Consider the following 14,799-nt stretch of genomic DNA (forward strand, 5'->3'; position numbering starts at 1 on the left):
GCAGCAGGAGAAAAAAAAATCAATCTTAGTCATGACTGTCTAGAAAAATGAAACAGCAGAGAAAAAAAAAAAATCAGCTGTTTAGTTGATGCGTTTTTTGCTGTTGTTCCAGCTGAAAAGTAAATGAAAGCACCAACAGTAAGACCTGCACACACACACCCAAACATACATGCATTAATGCCCTCTGACTAAGAAATAAATTAGATATACAAACCAGCTGTTACATACTATTTTTAGGGCTGGATGATATGGACAAAATCAAATATCATGATAGATTTGACCATATACTTCAATATTTTGAGATATTGCAACAATATTGTGGGGATGCTTTCACAATATTAGCTATAACTGTCTAGAACTACACAACTTCACTGTAATGAAGCCTAAAACCCAAGGAAATGACAACACTTATGCTCTATGACAATATGATAAAGTCCAAAATATTGTGCAATATCTTGTCTCATATCATGCTATCAATATTATATTTATATGTTGCCCAACCTTAACTATTTCCCTCATCTTTCTGTGTGGATCTGTCCATGGTGCTGAAAGAAGAGGCCCGGACATGTCGCAGTAAGAACAGAGGGAGGCGCTGTTGCTCATCTTACAACAAACCCAGAAACAGAAACCTCACATCATGTAACATCTCACTGGCAGTTAGAGCCGTTTATCTGGGTCTTGAGGACAGCGTTTGGGTTAATAGATTTTAATTTGCACAAAGAGTACACACATATCGCAGTCAAAATGCAAAACTAGGAACAAGACACAGAGTTTGAATCATGCAAATCCTAAGACACGCTGTATTCATGCATTCAAACCGAATGTAATGCAAATTGATTCAAGCTGGGGGTCAAATTGCAGCAATGTGAGCGTTTAGCTTATTATAATAATGGCACAAGGATGGCTATGCACTGCAATTGCTGTGAAAGCCTGAAACTTAATTTTTAAGAAGGGAAATGTAGCTCTTTAACCTCTGACAGCGTCAAGTTTACACATTTGCATGCAGTCAGGGGGTAATATTATACATCATATACATTAATAATACCAAAACCAATGTGTGGTGTGGATGAATATAAGGCTGATTTCTTCTCAGTGGTTCTTGAGACTTTTTCCCACAGAGCAGCAGCGATTGCAGCCTGGAATCACCCCATAAGCCTTCAGTAGCCTCTCTCTCTCTCTCTCTCTCTCTCTCTCTCTCTCTCTCTCTCTCTCTCTCTCTCTGTGTGTGTGTGTGTGTGTGTGTGTGTGTGTGGAAGCCGGGGGAGCAGCCATGAAGACACCACCCAGCCCTCTGTAGGGGAGGGGAGGCGGTACGAGAATGTGGAAGGGGAGGGTGAGGAGAGGAGAGGAGGAGGAGGGGGGGTGAGATGCTCGTTTCAGCACCGCGGACAGCTCCAGCAGCAGCAGCAGCGGGTCGCTCCTCTCCTCTCCGCTGCTCTCAAACAAAAAAGAGAAACATCTAAACTGAGATCTTTTTCCTTTTCACACCTCTGGAAGACAGAAAATAAGCTATGTTTTCCGCGGAGGGGGGGTTTAGTTGAATCCAATCTGGAGAAGGCGACATATTTGTAGTGACAGGCTACAGACAAAACCATTACAGGACTCCCGAGGTTTGCGTGTGCATGCAATCTCTGCGAAGTTTCTCCTCCTCTTCCTCCGCTGCTCTGCTCTGCACAGCCTGGAGAATCTGCTGCTGGTGTTTTAAGGGGAAGTTGAAGAGAAAACTAAAGTGACAAGACCGCGTTTTCTGTTCGGACTAAAAGAAGTTTTGGACTTTTTGCGCAATTTTCTGGCTGTGCGCAAAAGGATTTGTATATATGTTGGAAAATAACAGGCAAGGAAGACAAGTTTCTTTCCTATTCGGGTGTTAAAACGAATCTTGTTCCAGCCTCGAACCACCCTCCTCCCCCCTACATGCGATGCTCTTACATTAGCCACTGATGCAAGCCTTCCTTTTCCCTTTTCTCGCAGCGCTCATTCTTTCCTCCTCCAACTCATCCACATCCGTCTTTTTTTTTAATTTAACATCCACAGAGGGACATTTTCGGCAGCTGCTAAAGACTGTTAGGTGATAACGGCCATGGATGGGTGAAAAAAATGCTTGTTCAGACTGTTCTGAGATGAAGTTGGAGGCCAGGGAATAAAAGAGGACACGGCTTTAGCAACTTTTCGACACTGATCCATCGTCTTTTTCCGTCTTTTTTTTTTTGAGACTCGTTGTAGAAAAAGGTGTAGCCGTTCTTGCAGGAAATGATGGCCCTGAGTGGAAACTGTAGGACTAACCCCAAAGAGCAAGCATCGGTTCAGAACAGTTTCCCAGATGTGGTCGAGTTAAACGTGGGGGGGCAGGTTTATTACACGCGTCACTCAACTTTGGTGAGCACCCCGAGTTCTCTGCTCGGCAGGCTTTTCTCCTCCAAAAAAGAAGCATCAAACGACTTGGCGAGGGACCCCAAAGGTCGGTATTTCATCGACAGAGACGGGTTTTTATTCCGCTATGTGTTGGACTACCTTCGAGACAAGCAGGTGGTCCTCCCGGACCACTTTCCCGAGAAAGGGAGGCTCAGGAAAGAGGCGGAATACTTCCAGCTGCCCGACCTGGTGAAGCTCCTGACCCCCGAAGACCTCAAGCACAGCCCGGACGACTACTTCCACAGCGACTATGAGGACGGGTCCCAGGGCAGCGACCACCGGCAGTGCCCGCCGCCCTCTCTCGTCCCCGCGGACAGAAAGAGCGGCTTCATCACGGTGGGGTACCGGGGGTCGTGCACCATGGGCCGAGAGAGCCAGACCGACGCCAAGTTCAGGAGGGTACCGCGGATACTGATCTGTGGGAGGGTGGCCCTCGCCAAAGAAGTGTTCGGGGAGACCCTGAACGAGAGCCGGGACCCGGACAGGACCCCGGATCGGTACACCTCCCGGTTTTACCTCAAGTTCAAGCACCTGGAGAGGGCGTTTGACATGCTGTCAGAGTGCGGCTTCCAAATGGTGGCCTGCAACTCGTCAGTCACGGCCTCGTTTGTCAACCAGCACACAGAGGACAAGATCTGGTCCAGCTACACAGAATATGTCTTTTACCGTAAGTCACAGCTTTTTTTTTTTTTTTTTTTTTGTTTGTTTGTGTGTGTGTGTCACACTTAAAGTTGGAGTCACCGCTGGAAGGCGCACTTGTTTTACACGTCTTGTGTGTGTGAAAGAGATATCTGGTTATTGGGATGGGCCTCTCAAACTAAGGACCACCCCTCTTTTGAATGATGTGGGTGTATTGGATACTTCAGTGTGGGTATCAGCTGCCATTCCACCTGTTTCTATGACCTATAGTGATTTTTTCTATCCTGCAATGTTTTATGTTTATGTGTAATATTTTATGTTTATTCTTAAAGGTAGTATAAAAAAAAGTACACTTTGTCCGAGCTGTTCCTAAACGCACCAGAAAGACAGTTTAATTGTTGAGTCTCTTTTCCAGGACGTCAAATACGTTTTGGGTTAGTAAAGCATCGAGCACAGCAAAATAATGAGAAAATAAGGAAATACAGGCAGAGGGCAGGGTCTCTGCAGATACAGACACCACCACACAGCGCTAGTGGGTCATGATGATTTAAAGGGATTATGGTTACGTGTCAAAACATCATTTTTATGTAAATGTTGATTATTATGTCTTTAATAAGGGAAAATACACTATCATTAACATGAGCACATCCAAATGTGCCAGATTTATCCATACAGGCTCATTTCCACCTGCAGTCCAAGGCATGTTGATGATATATAAAAAACACATATTATATATCTGCAACACTTTTTGCATTTATCCCTGTTACTCAGGGACAATTTGGACAAGGGATGAAATAGTAATCAGTCTGATGATAAAGCGTGATAAAATTCCAGATGATTAGTAGGCTATGACCATTTCAAATTATAATCGTGATAACAGCGTTTGATTACCGTGCTCTGAAAAACTCACAGTCACAGTGTGTGAATTATATATAAATTTATTCCACATGGTATATTGAACTTATCCGATGTATCCCATGTAATATATGCATTGTCTTTTGGACTGCCTGCTGCCTGCACCTATGTCCTATCAACCTGCTCAAACTTTGCTGTGTGGCACCTCATGGTACGTAGCTTTGGATAAAAGTATCTGCTAAATTAAATTGGTCTGTTTTGATATGTCAGCTTAGCTTGGGTTGGTGACAACACATTGTTACACTCATCCCCACTCTGTCACCCATGACAGAACATCATGTACTGGCTCAATGCACTAACCTTGACACATGCAAAACATGTCATTTAGAAGTCAACAAGTCAGGGCTCTGGTCTTCCTGTTGGACAGACGGTCTAACTGAGCATGTGCAGTATGAGTATCATCATTCTAGCATGTTTCTGATTGGAAAAATAAGACTTGCTGCAACTGCCTCCTGTTACAACCATCCCCAAAGACATTCTACACAAACACACATAAACAAAACACTTCACAGACAATACGCTAAATGCTGACATAACTCCTACTCCAGATTATGACACTGTTTTACTGAAAAACAAAACAAAAAAACACATGGATTACTTAATACTTGCTTTCAAATTGACAATTTATATTTAAGGCGAGTAAATTTAAAAAATTCCAGTTTTCCAACTTACCTATTTGCTCTACCAAAAAGTAAAATACTGCTCCTTAACAACCTCATGGTGTGGTTTCAGGAAAAATGTTTTTATTTATAGTAACCTTAGCGTATTACTTTACTTTGTTAAATACAGTCTGACGTAACAATACCTAGTTTGGTTCAATGAGTTTAACCAATTAAAGTGGACCATATCTAACAAAATACATTACTCAATGACAAATCATTATGTTATCTTGCATTAGACTTGCCTTCTTGTCAAGTCGAGCAGAGAGGAAATTCTGGGAAAGACATGGACGTCATGATGTCAGATGCAAAATACTAAGAAACCCAGCTGACTACTTTTACAGAAATACGAATTGCAGGTTAAGGGAACAGGGTGTAATTTCAAGCTGTCATAATCCGCAAAAGTAGACTGTCATAACTAGAGCAGACAACTGAATGAAAAATAAATAAATTACTTCAACTAGTAATGAAATACACTTCATACAGTGTAGATTTGAAGAGCGAGTTAAGAGATGTGATGTTTCTAAGCTCTGTGAGTGTAGTGTTCCAGGTATGTGCTGCTCAATAAGAAAAGGCTGACTGCCCAAAGGTCACTGTTTTATTTTGGCAAGGGTCAAACAGGCTTTCAGCCCAGCATAGTACATCTCCATGTGATTATTAAGATGCTTTGCATGAGTTCCACCTGTCCATGACCTGTGGGTAGCCTGCATCACCTTGCAAACACAGAGTCAAACTTACACTCTCTGTTAATGTCAAAAGTTTTATCTGAGCCCTGTGGAACAAAACCAATTAGAGATCACTCCTAGTAATTGGGGTTAAGCCAAGGTGTTGTTATCTCTCCCCGGAAGCGATGAAACCTCCGCAGCAAACACATAACTGACAGGCCAGTTCATCTTTTAATCTCGGTGTATTCAGACCTGTTACAGCATGTTGCCGCATTCAGTCTTGCGGGCTAGTTTATACATTTCGCAAGATTTAACCAGATTTTCGTAATTTCAGTCCCATCTGAGCCACAGCAATCAACAGAGCAATGATTTGTCAATGCTTGCCATTTCCCATCTTGGTGCAATTTTCTACTCCACCTCCTCTCTGCTTTCATCCATGCAGCCCTTTCAACTTCTTGCGTTTCCTCCTGGCTTTCCTTTTGCTTTCCTTTTGCTTTCCTTCCGTTTTTCCATCTCTGCTGCTCACTGGCTGGTTGGACTCAGCTGGCGAGATTGGTGGCAAGGAAGAGACCATTATGAGTTTTTACTGGCTTTCATAAGATTTTATGAGGCAACAAAATAATCCATATTCACTGATCTGACAGTCTATAATTTATCACAAAGTCTTTGATAGCTGCCACAATGAAGCTGCCATAAAAGAGACAGAGTGTAAGTGATACTGTGGATGGCTTAAATTCTTAGTACCCGTATATACTACTTGGATGTTATATGACAAAAAGTCTTCCCCTAAATCTGTAGCACTGGCCATTTTAGACATGAAAGATTCTGAGGAATTTTAAAAGGCCTCTTAAAAACAAAACTCTTCATTTACCAGACTTAGTGAAGAAAGCAGAGTTACAGTTTGGGAATTTGATTGTAGTAACCTATAAAACTGACTCAGATTAATAGTGTCTGGCCACAGGACAATGAATAAATGCCAGACATATTATTCTGGATTGTAAATCCCGAAAAGGCAGAGTAAACTCTGCTTTTTTTGTGATTTATAATTTATCTGAGGCTTGCTAAACTGTGCAGACATAATGTAATAGATCATGCCCCTTTTGACTCTCCAAGATAGTTGCAGCTGTTTGTTTTCCTTCTCTAAATATGTCTTTTTGCCCACAAGCGATTTGAATTTTAGTTTTTCCAGCAAGAATGCCATGGCTTTATGAATATTTTCAAATACTACAGCGGCTGTACTACAAGCAAATTCTAACTAACTATGAATCCTATCTTATCTTACTTCATCTTATCTCAGGTTGGAAATCATAAACACTCAATCCAGCATTGATTATGAGCTTTTATGTTATGTTACCAAGAAACTGACACTACTTCTCTTATCTCGCCAAGCTACACAACTTTGTAACCATTTTTTTTTGACTGTAGTGAAATCTAAAGATGTTTCTTTTTGGCAAATTTACAATAATGCTAACTTGGGAGATATATTAAAGAGAGTGAGCTAAGCGAGCAGTTTCTGGCATATCCAGCGTCCATTCTGTAAAGGCAATAAAAGGACAGCCATACTGATTAAACAGGTTAGCAAAAACTACTGTTTGCAGAAACTACTACTAGTTACTGCTGGCAAAACACTAGCATTAGTTACTATTAGCGAAACCCACCTGTAGCTACTGTTAGTGAAGACTATCCTTAGTTATTGTTAGTGAAAGGTACTGTTAGCTTCTGTTAGAGCACTGTTTTCTGCTTTTTTTTTGGCCTAAATTAGGTCCTAACACTTGTTACCATGGTTATCAAACAGTTAACATGGGATCTGCAAGTTTCAGTAAACAGACCCTGTTTTGGTCATAAATATATCTCCCATAGTTAATACAGTGGCAAGGCTTATGTGAACATCTGTTGGCTTTCTGTGTTAAAATCCCAAAAGATTGAATCAAGTCTTGTTACATAAGTGACATGGCTACAGTACAGCAGTGCTCAGTGTGCTGTCTATTGCTGCAAATAAAACTGGAGAAGCTGCCAACAATACTAAGGCAGCTATCTCCACATTCACTAATAATACAGAGTAAAAGTTTCAGTGGAAAATATGGTTTATTTGCCTTTAAAAAGATTACGATTCAGCAAAGACTTATGATATATGTCTGTGGTTCAGCTCAGCTTCGGCACTGAGTGAGAGTGGGTTTCACAGTTCAAATACTGTATGTGGACTTCATATGTAACATCCTCTCTGGCCCCAAACCCTCTTATCAAACCATCCTCGTTTCCAAGTAATTTGTGATTACATGGCAGACAATTTTGGTACTTTTGGCAATATAATGAAGCGGTGGACACTGCTTCATATTCATAGGAGATGTTTTCAAGAGGAAGGACATCTGACCCAGTTCTTTTTACTGCTGGCTTTGTTGTCTCATGTCAGTGCCCAATCGTCCAGATGTTTGGCAAGTACAACAGTCACAGGCTGATATGCAAACATCCTTAAAAGGCAAAATTTTTAGTTTGTGATGTGACTCACAGAAGGCTCAAGTTGTAACTTATGAAATTTGAGCTTTATCTCTAGAACTCTTTATATCCCCAAAAATATCTTTTACTGATCCTCTTCCAAGATTTGTTCCAAGTGACCGGGAACGGGGCCAGGACTGCTGGTTAGAAACCACTGAGCTGTGCATCCACCGCCACAACCTTAGGGAAACGCACTGCCGGCTCCATAAATCACATAAGTCAAATGATCACATGGTCACAGAGCAAACATGAGTAAAAAAAAACAAAAAACAAAAAGAGCACATGAGAGCGACTCGCTGGGCTGGTTCCAGGCTAAATGAGCTCTGCATTAATGGTCTGCATGAAGCAGCTACAATGACTGGATGGCTCTTGGCTCTCATAACCCCCAGAAGTAGCGCTAACAAGCCAAATCAAGTGGTGGTGGGGGCTGCTTACACACACACTGCACATACACAGACACACACACACCTTGCTTATGCAATATCTGGCAGTCTGGCTGAGGGCTGCCTCTGCAGGCCTCTTTTTGCTTACTGGCAAACAACAGCGGCTTGCTGGCTTTGTTGACAAATGTTCAGCTTGTTAGAGGGCGCACTCTCAACGGTGAGGGCACATATGGCAGCAGATGTGTTGGGCCTATATCTCAACGCACACAGTGACACAAAAAGCCTACATGCAGCCGTGCAAATAAAGGATGTACACACACACACACACACACACACACACACACGAAGGTAACCAGGCATAATCCCATATGCACACAGGTAAGCATGCATACACACACAGAGTCACGCAGGGAGTTTGTTAAATGCTGCAGTCACCCAGTGGATTAAATGTAGTCGCTGACAGTCTCTTGTTTATCTGCCTGTCACATTTTTGGCACGCACATTTTTCCCCTCTCCCCATCTTCCATCGTCTTCCCTGCCTTCTTGTCTTTCCTCTCCCTCTTCTCCTTTCATGTCTTCTCATTTTGCTCTAGTCAATCATACCCGGCTTTCCTCTCCCGAACCTGCCTCTTTCGCAGCTTCATTTTGCTCTGTTCGCCACAGGGGCAAGGAGCGGTGCGGCGGCACCAGTTGCCTTTATATGCTTCGCTGCACCGTCACGCCTCCCGTCTCGCTTCTTATTCATATCTCTGTCTGTCTGCCCGTCCATCTCCATGATTGTTTATTCACCTTCATCTTCGGCTGCCTCTTTCTGTTTGTGCTTCTCCTTATTATACATATGCCAGTGAGACTGTCGTTCTTATTTCTTGGTCATATTGGAGGTCCTAAAGTCTTCTGCAACAATATTAACTGATTGTGCCTTTCACATTGTGTTTGGATCTTTGTAACTTCTTTACAAGCTAAATGCAGTATTTAGCCAAAAGCACATCCACACTCTTTTTGTGTGTTTGGCCTGGGGCTGTTTTCATGTTCTGGGCATGCTTTAGACAATAGTGGGCTTTTGACAGTTTATTTATTTATATTTTTTAACTACCTTTTTTTTGAGTGCAGTCATACAGTACAGTTTGTGCTCTGAGACACAATACAGGCATAAATGTTTTTAGGGGGCAGTCTGCAAATCCATATCCATACATAGTTCTCACAAATAGTCATGAATAGTGACTTTAGTCCATGAACCCAGCGAAAATGGATGAATACACAACAAGAAATTTGTGTATTATATTAGGAAAAAAGAAACAACATATGAGTTGTGACATTGTCACGTAGTTGAAATCAGCTGTAACTATAATTAGCACCTCGCAGTTCTACGCCTCCACAAACCAGTCAAGTTGCAGTCATGTCTGCTCAGTCTCATGTAATGATGATTCCTGTGAATAATGTCAAATGAGAAAAATGCTGTCTTCATTTAGAGACAATTATTACAGAGGAGCACAGATGACTGATAGACAGCTGAACAGTATGATGTCACAGTGAACCTGACCTTTGACCTTTTGGACATAAAATGTTATCACCTCATCATTTTATCCCACTAGGCATTTGTGTGAAATTTTGTCATAATTAGCATACAGATTGAGTTTTGGCTGCAAAAGGTGTTTTGTGAGGTCTCAGTTCATCCTTGAGTCCAACTGGTCATTTGTACAAAGGCTGAAGAAATTTTGTTAAGATGTTCTGGAGATATCATATTCACAAGAATGGGATATATAAATGGATTGAAAGACACCCAGAAAACATAATACCTTTCAACCTTGGCTGTCGCTGGTGTGTTAATTCATTTAGGACCACTTAGTTTTCCATCCATTGTGTTACCAAGGGGGCTGCAGTCTCAGCCTGGAGACTGTGAGCATCTTCTTAGCAATTAGAGGATGGACTTCTGGTAATCTTAATATTAAGTAAGATGGTTCCATATCCGCACATTTTTAAATTTCTTTTTGTATATTTTTTCAATACTCTAATCATTTTGGACAGTCCCAAAAATGCATATGTGTGTTCTACTAGGCAACAGCCACTCCAGCACTGACTGGAGGTGTGTACTGACACACCTTTAAGAAAGGTCTTTTCCTGTTCCAACCTGACAATACCTCTTTTCACAACGAGAGGTCCATAGAGAAATTATTTCCCATCTTGGTGTACAAACACTGGCCTGCACAGAGCCCTGACCTTAACCTCAAGGAACATCTTTAGGATTAATTGGAGCAACAGCTGCGAACCTATCCCAACATCACAGTTAATGCTGTTATCATCTGCTCTTATCCATGAGATTGGTTGCTTTGTCAAAGTCGCCTGCTGGTCCAAAATAAATATGACCAAGCCGTTTGTTTTAGTCAACGGAGCAGACTCATTTAGTCCAGACTAAACTTAACAGAGAAAATAGAGGTCACTGTGTCATAGAAAGCTAAATGTGGGATCAGAGTGGCCTGATTAGAGAATTCTCTTTATAATCTAGGACTAAATGTCCAGTGTGTAAGAGTTAGTTGCGTCTTGTGGTGAGGTTGTGCCTAGGGATGGCTCGATATAACTTCTTCATATCCGATAATGATATGATACTGCGACCTTGATTATTTGCTGATTCCCTCTCTTAACCATTTTTGTTCTGTGATCACCACTGGATGAAATTTAAATGAATACATAAAGTGCACTTGGCTGTTTTGCTTTTTTCATCCTTGAACTTAGAATAACTCCATACAGCTGACATGATGACAGTGATGCTGTTCATTAAAATTTTTGCATAATAGTTTAGGCCCATGGGTTCTTTTGGATTGGTGAATCCCCAGTTCTGCTGTTGTGAAACAAGTAACGAATATCACTGCTGATCCCCACTGCTGAATATGAACCCTTTCTTTGAGGAACAATAGCTTTGAGACTGCTTGAAGCTATTGTTCCGACCTCTATTAAGCTGCTAAATTCTAATGCTAAACCTTCGTGCAATGGAGACAATAAATACACAAACACTTTGGCACATAGCACTTTTGCATTTTAATTGGCCCATTTCTCTTCTTAAAATGTTGCATGGTCGAAGTCAAATGTATAATCAAATATCCCTCTGTGTTTTATGGTGCTTCTGTTCTATTCTGCACCTATAGATTGCAACCAACTAAATACCGCTTGCCTAACCCTCCCCTTCCAAGTGAAGAGCAGAAACTATTTTAGCTGTGAAATAAGAAAAATGCGAAACGCCCTAACTAGAGTCAGTGTACGGTTTGTCGGTTTGTCACTTTCCCTTCCCAACTTGACTGACACCACTTTGTCAACTTCCACTTATAAGGTTCATGTTTTTCTCACCAAAAGCCTGATCCTCCTTTATCTCTTTCAATCCTCATTTTGCTTGTTATCTACCCGCCTGGATTCTACACTCCTCTCATTGTGCCTATCAATCTCTTCTCTGTTTGTGGCTATTTAAATTCTGGATGGCCTCTGAAACCCCAGAAGGCAAATTTGTATTTATCAATTTGTTGCATGGCTGGAGTGACTGATAATTAATCATCACTGTTGACAGTTGGTGGATGGAGGTATTCACCGCAGGGTTTGACAGAGCCTACTGCAACAGAAACCTTGAGCAACAGGAATATCCTCCGGGCGGCGAGAAAAGGAAAGATTTCTAAAGTCTGCTGAGTGGATACGGAAATTGTATTTTTTGGCACAGGATGTATTCCCACGGGCATTATTTTTACCTCAGCTGAACATGCCAGAGTGAAGTGCTTGTCATTACAAATGGCCGTTTTCCTATGACCATGTGCGCTGGTGCATGACACAGTGTGCCATTAGCTTGTTACACACAGATGAGTAACTCCTTCTGTAGCAAATGTGTTTTGGCAGGTGGGAAGAAAAGGGTTATGGTAATGGTTATGGTGTTGTTTGTGTGTGTGTGTGTGTTAATGCGTGACCCATGTTGCACTACCTGAGGCATTTGCACACCCGTTGAGCCGCTGGCTAAACACACCTGCACTCCACCGACCCCTCACACACACACACACACACACACACACACACACGTTCATCACCATATAAAACGACATCACGCTCATCCTGCGAGCGTCTCCCTGCCCAATCGCTGACGACATTAGCAGCAGCGGTCCCATGCTGCAGGCCTGTAGGAAGTGATTAGCCGAGGAGCAGACAGGCCGTGACAGCTCTGAGGAGAGTCTTGATAGGGACAGCTGCTACCCTGGCCTCAGCTCCACAGGGGAGTCCAGCACCACACACCTCAACTCTGCATTATTCAGACTGAAACAAAAAGGACAGAGGAAGCAGGTGGAGAACACTGTTTGATGTGTAAAAGAGGAGAAAAACACTGCAGTTCTTCTTACTAATAGTTGTTACCATGACGACTGGTGATGCTACTGCTTTGACTACTACTACAACAACCCTATAGTTCCAAAAAATTGGGATATTGTGTAAAACAAGTATAAATGGAATGTAATGATGTGGAATAAACTTTTTGACGAGGACAAGATAAGCTATTTAATGTTAACGTAATTGTTTTTTGTAAATATACATTCATTCTGAATTTGATGCCTGCAACATGTTCCAACAAAGTTGGGACAGGAGCACGTTTACAACAGTGTTGCATCACCTTTTCTTTAAGGGCAGTTATTGTTGAAGTTTTGAAAATGAAATTCTTTCTATTTCTTGTTTGATATACAACTTCAGGTGCTCAACAGTCCAAGGTCCCTCTTGTCATATTGTGCGCATCATAATGCATCACACATTTTCAATAGTAGTAGTAATAATAATAATAAAAATAGTAATAAAAGTAGTAGGACTGCAGGCACGCCAGTGAACCTGAACTCTTTTACTGTAGCGCCACACTTGTAACACATACAGAATGTGTCTTGGCATTGTTTTACTGACATAAACAGGGACGTCAAGTCTGAAATTGGGGTTGTATGATCACACCCCCTACAAGGACTGTTACTGCTATACTGCTGCATGCAGCTACAACCAGGAATACTTCGTTAATCCAAGTACTACTATAATTAATACTGCTACAGCCACTGGATTGCTACAAGTACTGCTACATAACCACTACCACTGCTACTACAACCACTGGTATAACAGTTATAGTACTTATTTAGATGTCTGTTGCAGTTTTCAAAACATACTTTAAAAGAGCTTCATAAAAAAGGACAAAAGCCACATAAAATCAACAGTAACTGCAATAAAATCAAGGTTAAGAGTGTAAAAGCAAGGCCAGAACCAAAGCGACGGCATTAAATATTCAGTTTTATATACACATTGCAGCCAGGATTGACAAAAATGACAACTTTAAAAAGATGATACATAAACAGCCGTTTTTAGGTGTAAGCTGACCCTGAAAGCAATCTGATGATTTTCTATTGAAGGTGCAGCTTCCAGCTGCAGTTATACACTGTTTAAATTTAACTGGTATGATTTATTTTAACAAAGGAAAAACTCAGATGATCCAAAAATTATTGGGCCATAGACCATACTTACCAACCCTCCAGATTTTCCCAGAGAATATTGCCCTCTCCTGGTTCCCTCCACGGCTCACAATGCTCCCATATTTCTCCCAATTTATGATATAGTTTCACACCTTTTTTGAGAGAAAGATGAAGAGCAAAATGGAGAGTAAAGAGACAGAAATACTCAAGCAAATTTAAAACATCTGGGAGAGAAGAATTCCCATTCCCAAGTTATGAAGTGAAGAGGGACATTTTTCTTTTAAAGAGGCGGATCTAACATGTCCTTAAGGAAAATATTCATTTTCTGTGGTATTTTAATCAAATCTGAAATTGGTCTAGGTAAGGCTAAAGTGTCAGTTATAGGTCAGGAATCTGTTTACAAAATGTGTGTTTTGTTATTAACATTTTTGAATAAAGGTCATCAGAATGCAGGACACAATGTCTATGAAACCCTCAGACTTTCTGCTTTGGTTTTGAAATTATTCCTATTTTTGAGGTCTCAAGGTTAGCAACACTGACACGACGCACCTGTCTTGAGTGATCGGCTCTAAATGATGGACGTTTCATTTCCTCTAAATTCAGAACAATAAAAGTCCTCTGTTTTTCTTTGTTATTTAAAGGCTTTTGTTATGAAGAAACAGGAAATGTTGAGTCTTTGTGAGCAGTAACTAACAGGGACGCAGGAGAGAAACTAAACTTCAAAAAGCAGAGATTCAGTTAGAAGCTTCAAACATATTGAGAGCTGAAGACACAGACTTTTATAAATCTCTGTCTCTCTGTTCTCCTGCACAGACATGAGTTGAGTCTCACAACACACACTTGTTTTGAGGGGGAGAAGCTGGCTGGCTTTGGCTCCACTGCTTTGGGATCGACATGTCCTATTTTTGATTCTAGATGGATTACATAAATTCCTCTCGTTGGGAAGCTTTTATTGCCCTGCAAGTTGTTGTCAACTCAAGTAACGTCCTAACTCCACTTGGTTCATTTGTGAAGCACACAAAGGAGGAGGGTGAAAAGCAACTGACTGCTCTGGTTCGATTCCACTGAGCATGTTGGGTCTGTGCCACGGTTTTGATCCGTCCTGCAAACAGTGGTAACGGTGTCTTGTGAATCTTGTGGACCAGAGAGGGGTTGTCTGGTCTGAGCCAGTTCA

General features: G+C 41.5%; 1 protein-coding gene across 1 annotated transcript in view; it reads left to right on the forward strand.

Moving 5' to 3' along the window:
• Positions 1-1,393: 1,393 nt before the first annotated feature.
• The window catches only part of kctd16b (potassium channel tetramerization domain containing 16b), a 108,909-nt gene continuing 95,503 nt past the window's right edge, over positions 1,394-14,799 (forward strand). The window contains exon 1 of the mRNA XM_084729872.1: positions 1,394-3,079. Within this exon, the coding sequence (XP_084585998.1) occupies positions 2,251-3,079 (829 nt within the window). The 5' untranslated portion in view covers positions 1,394-2,250. The remainder of the gene's footprint in view (positions 3,080-14,799) is intronic.

Source organism: Lutjanus erythropterus, chromosome 11, assembly GCF_056507025.1.
Source record: "Lutjanus erythropterus isolate fLutEry1 chromosome 11, fLutEry1.hap2, whole genome shotgun sequence".
Taxonomy (NCBI): Eukaryota; Metazoa; Chordata; class Actinopteri; order Lutjaniformes; family Lutjanidae; genus Lutjanus; species Lutjanus erythropterus.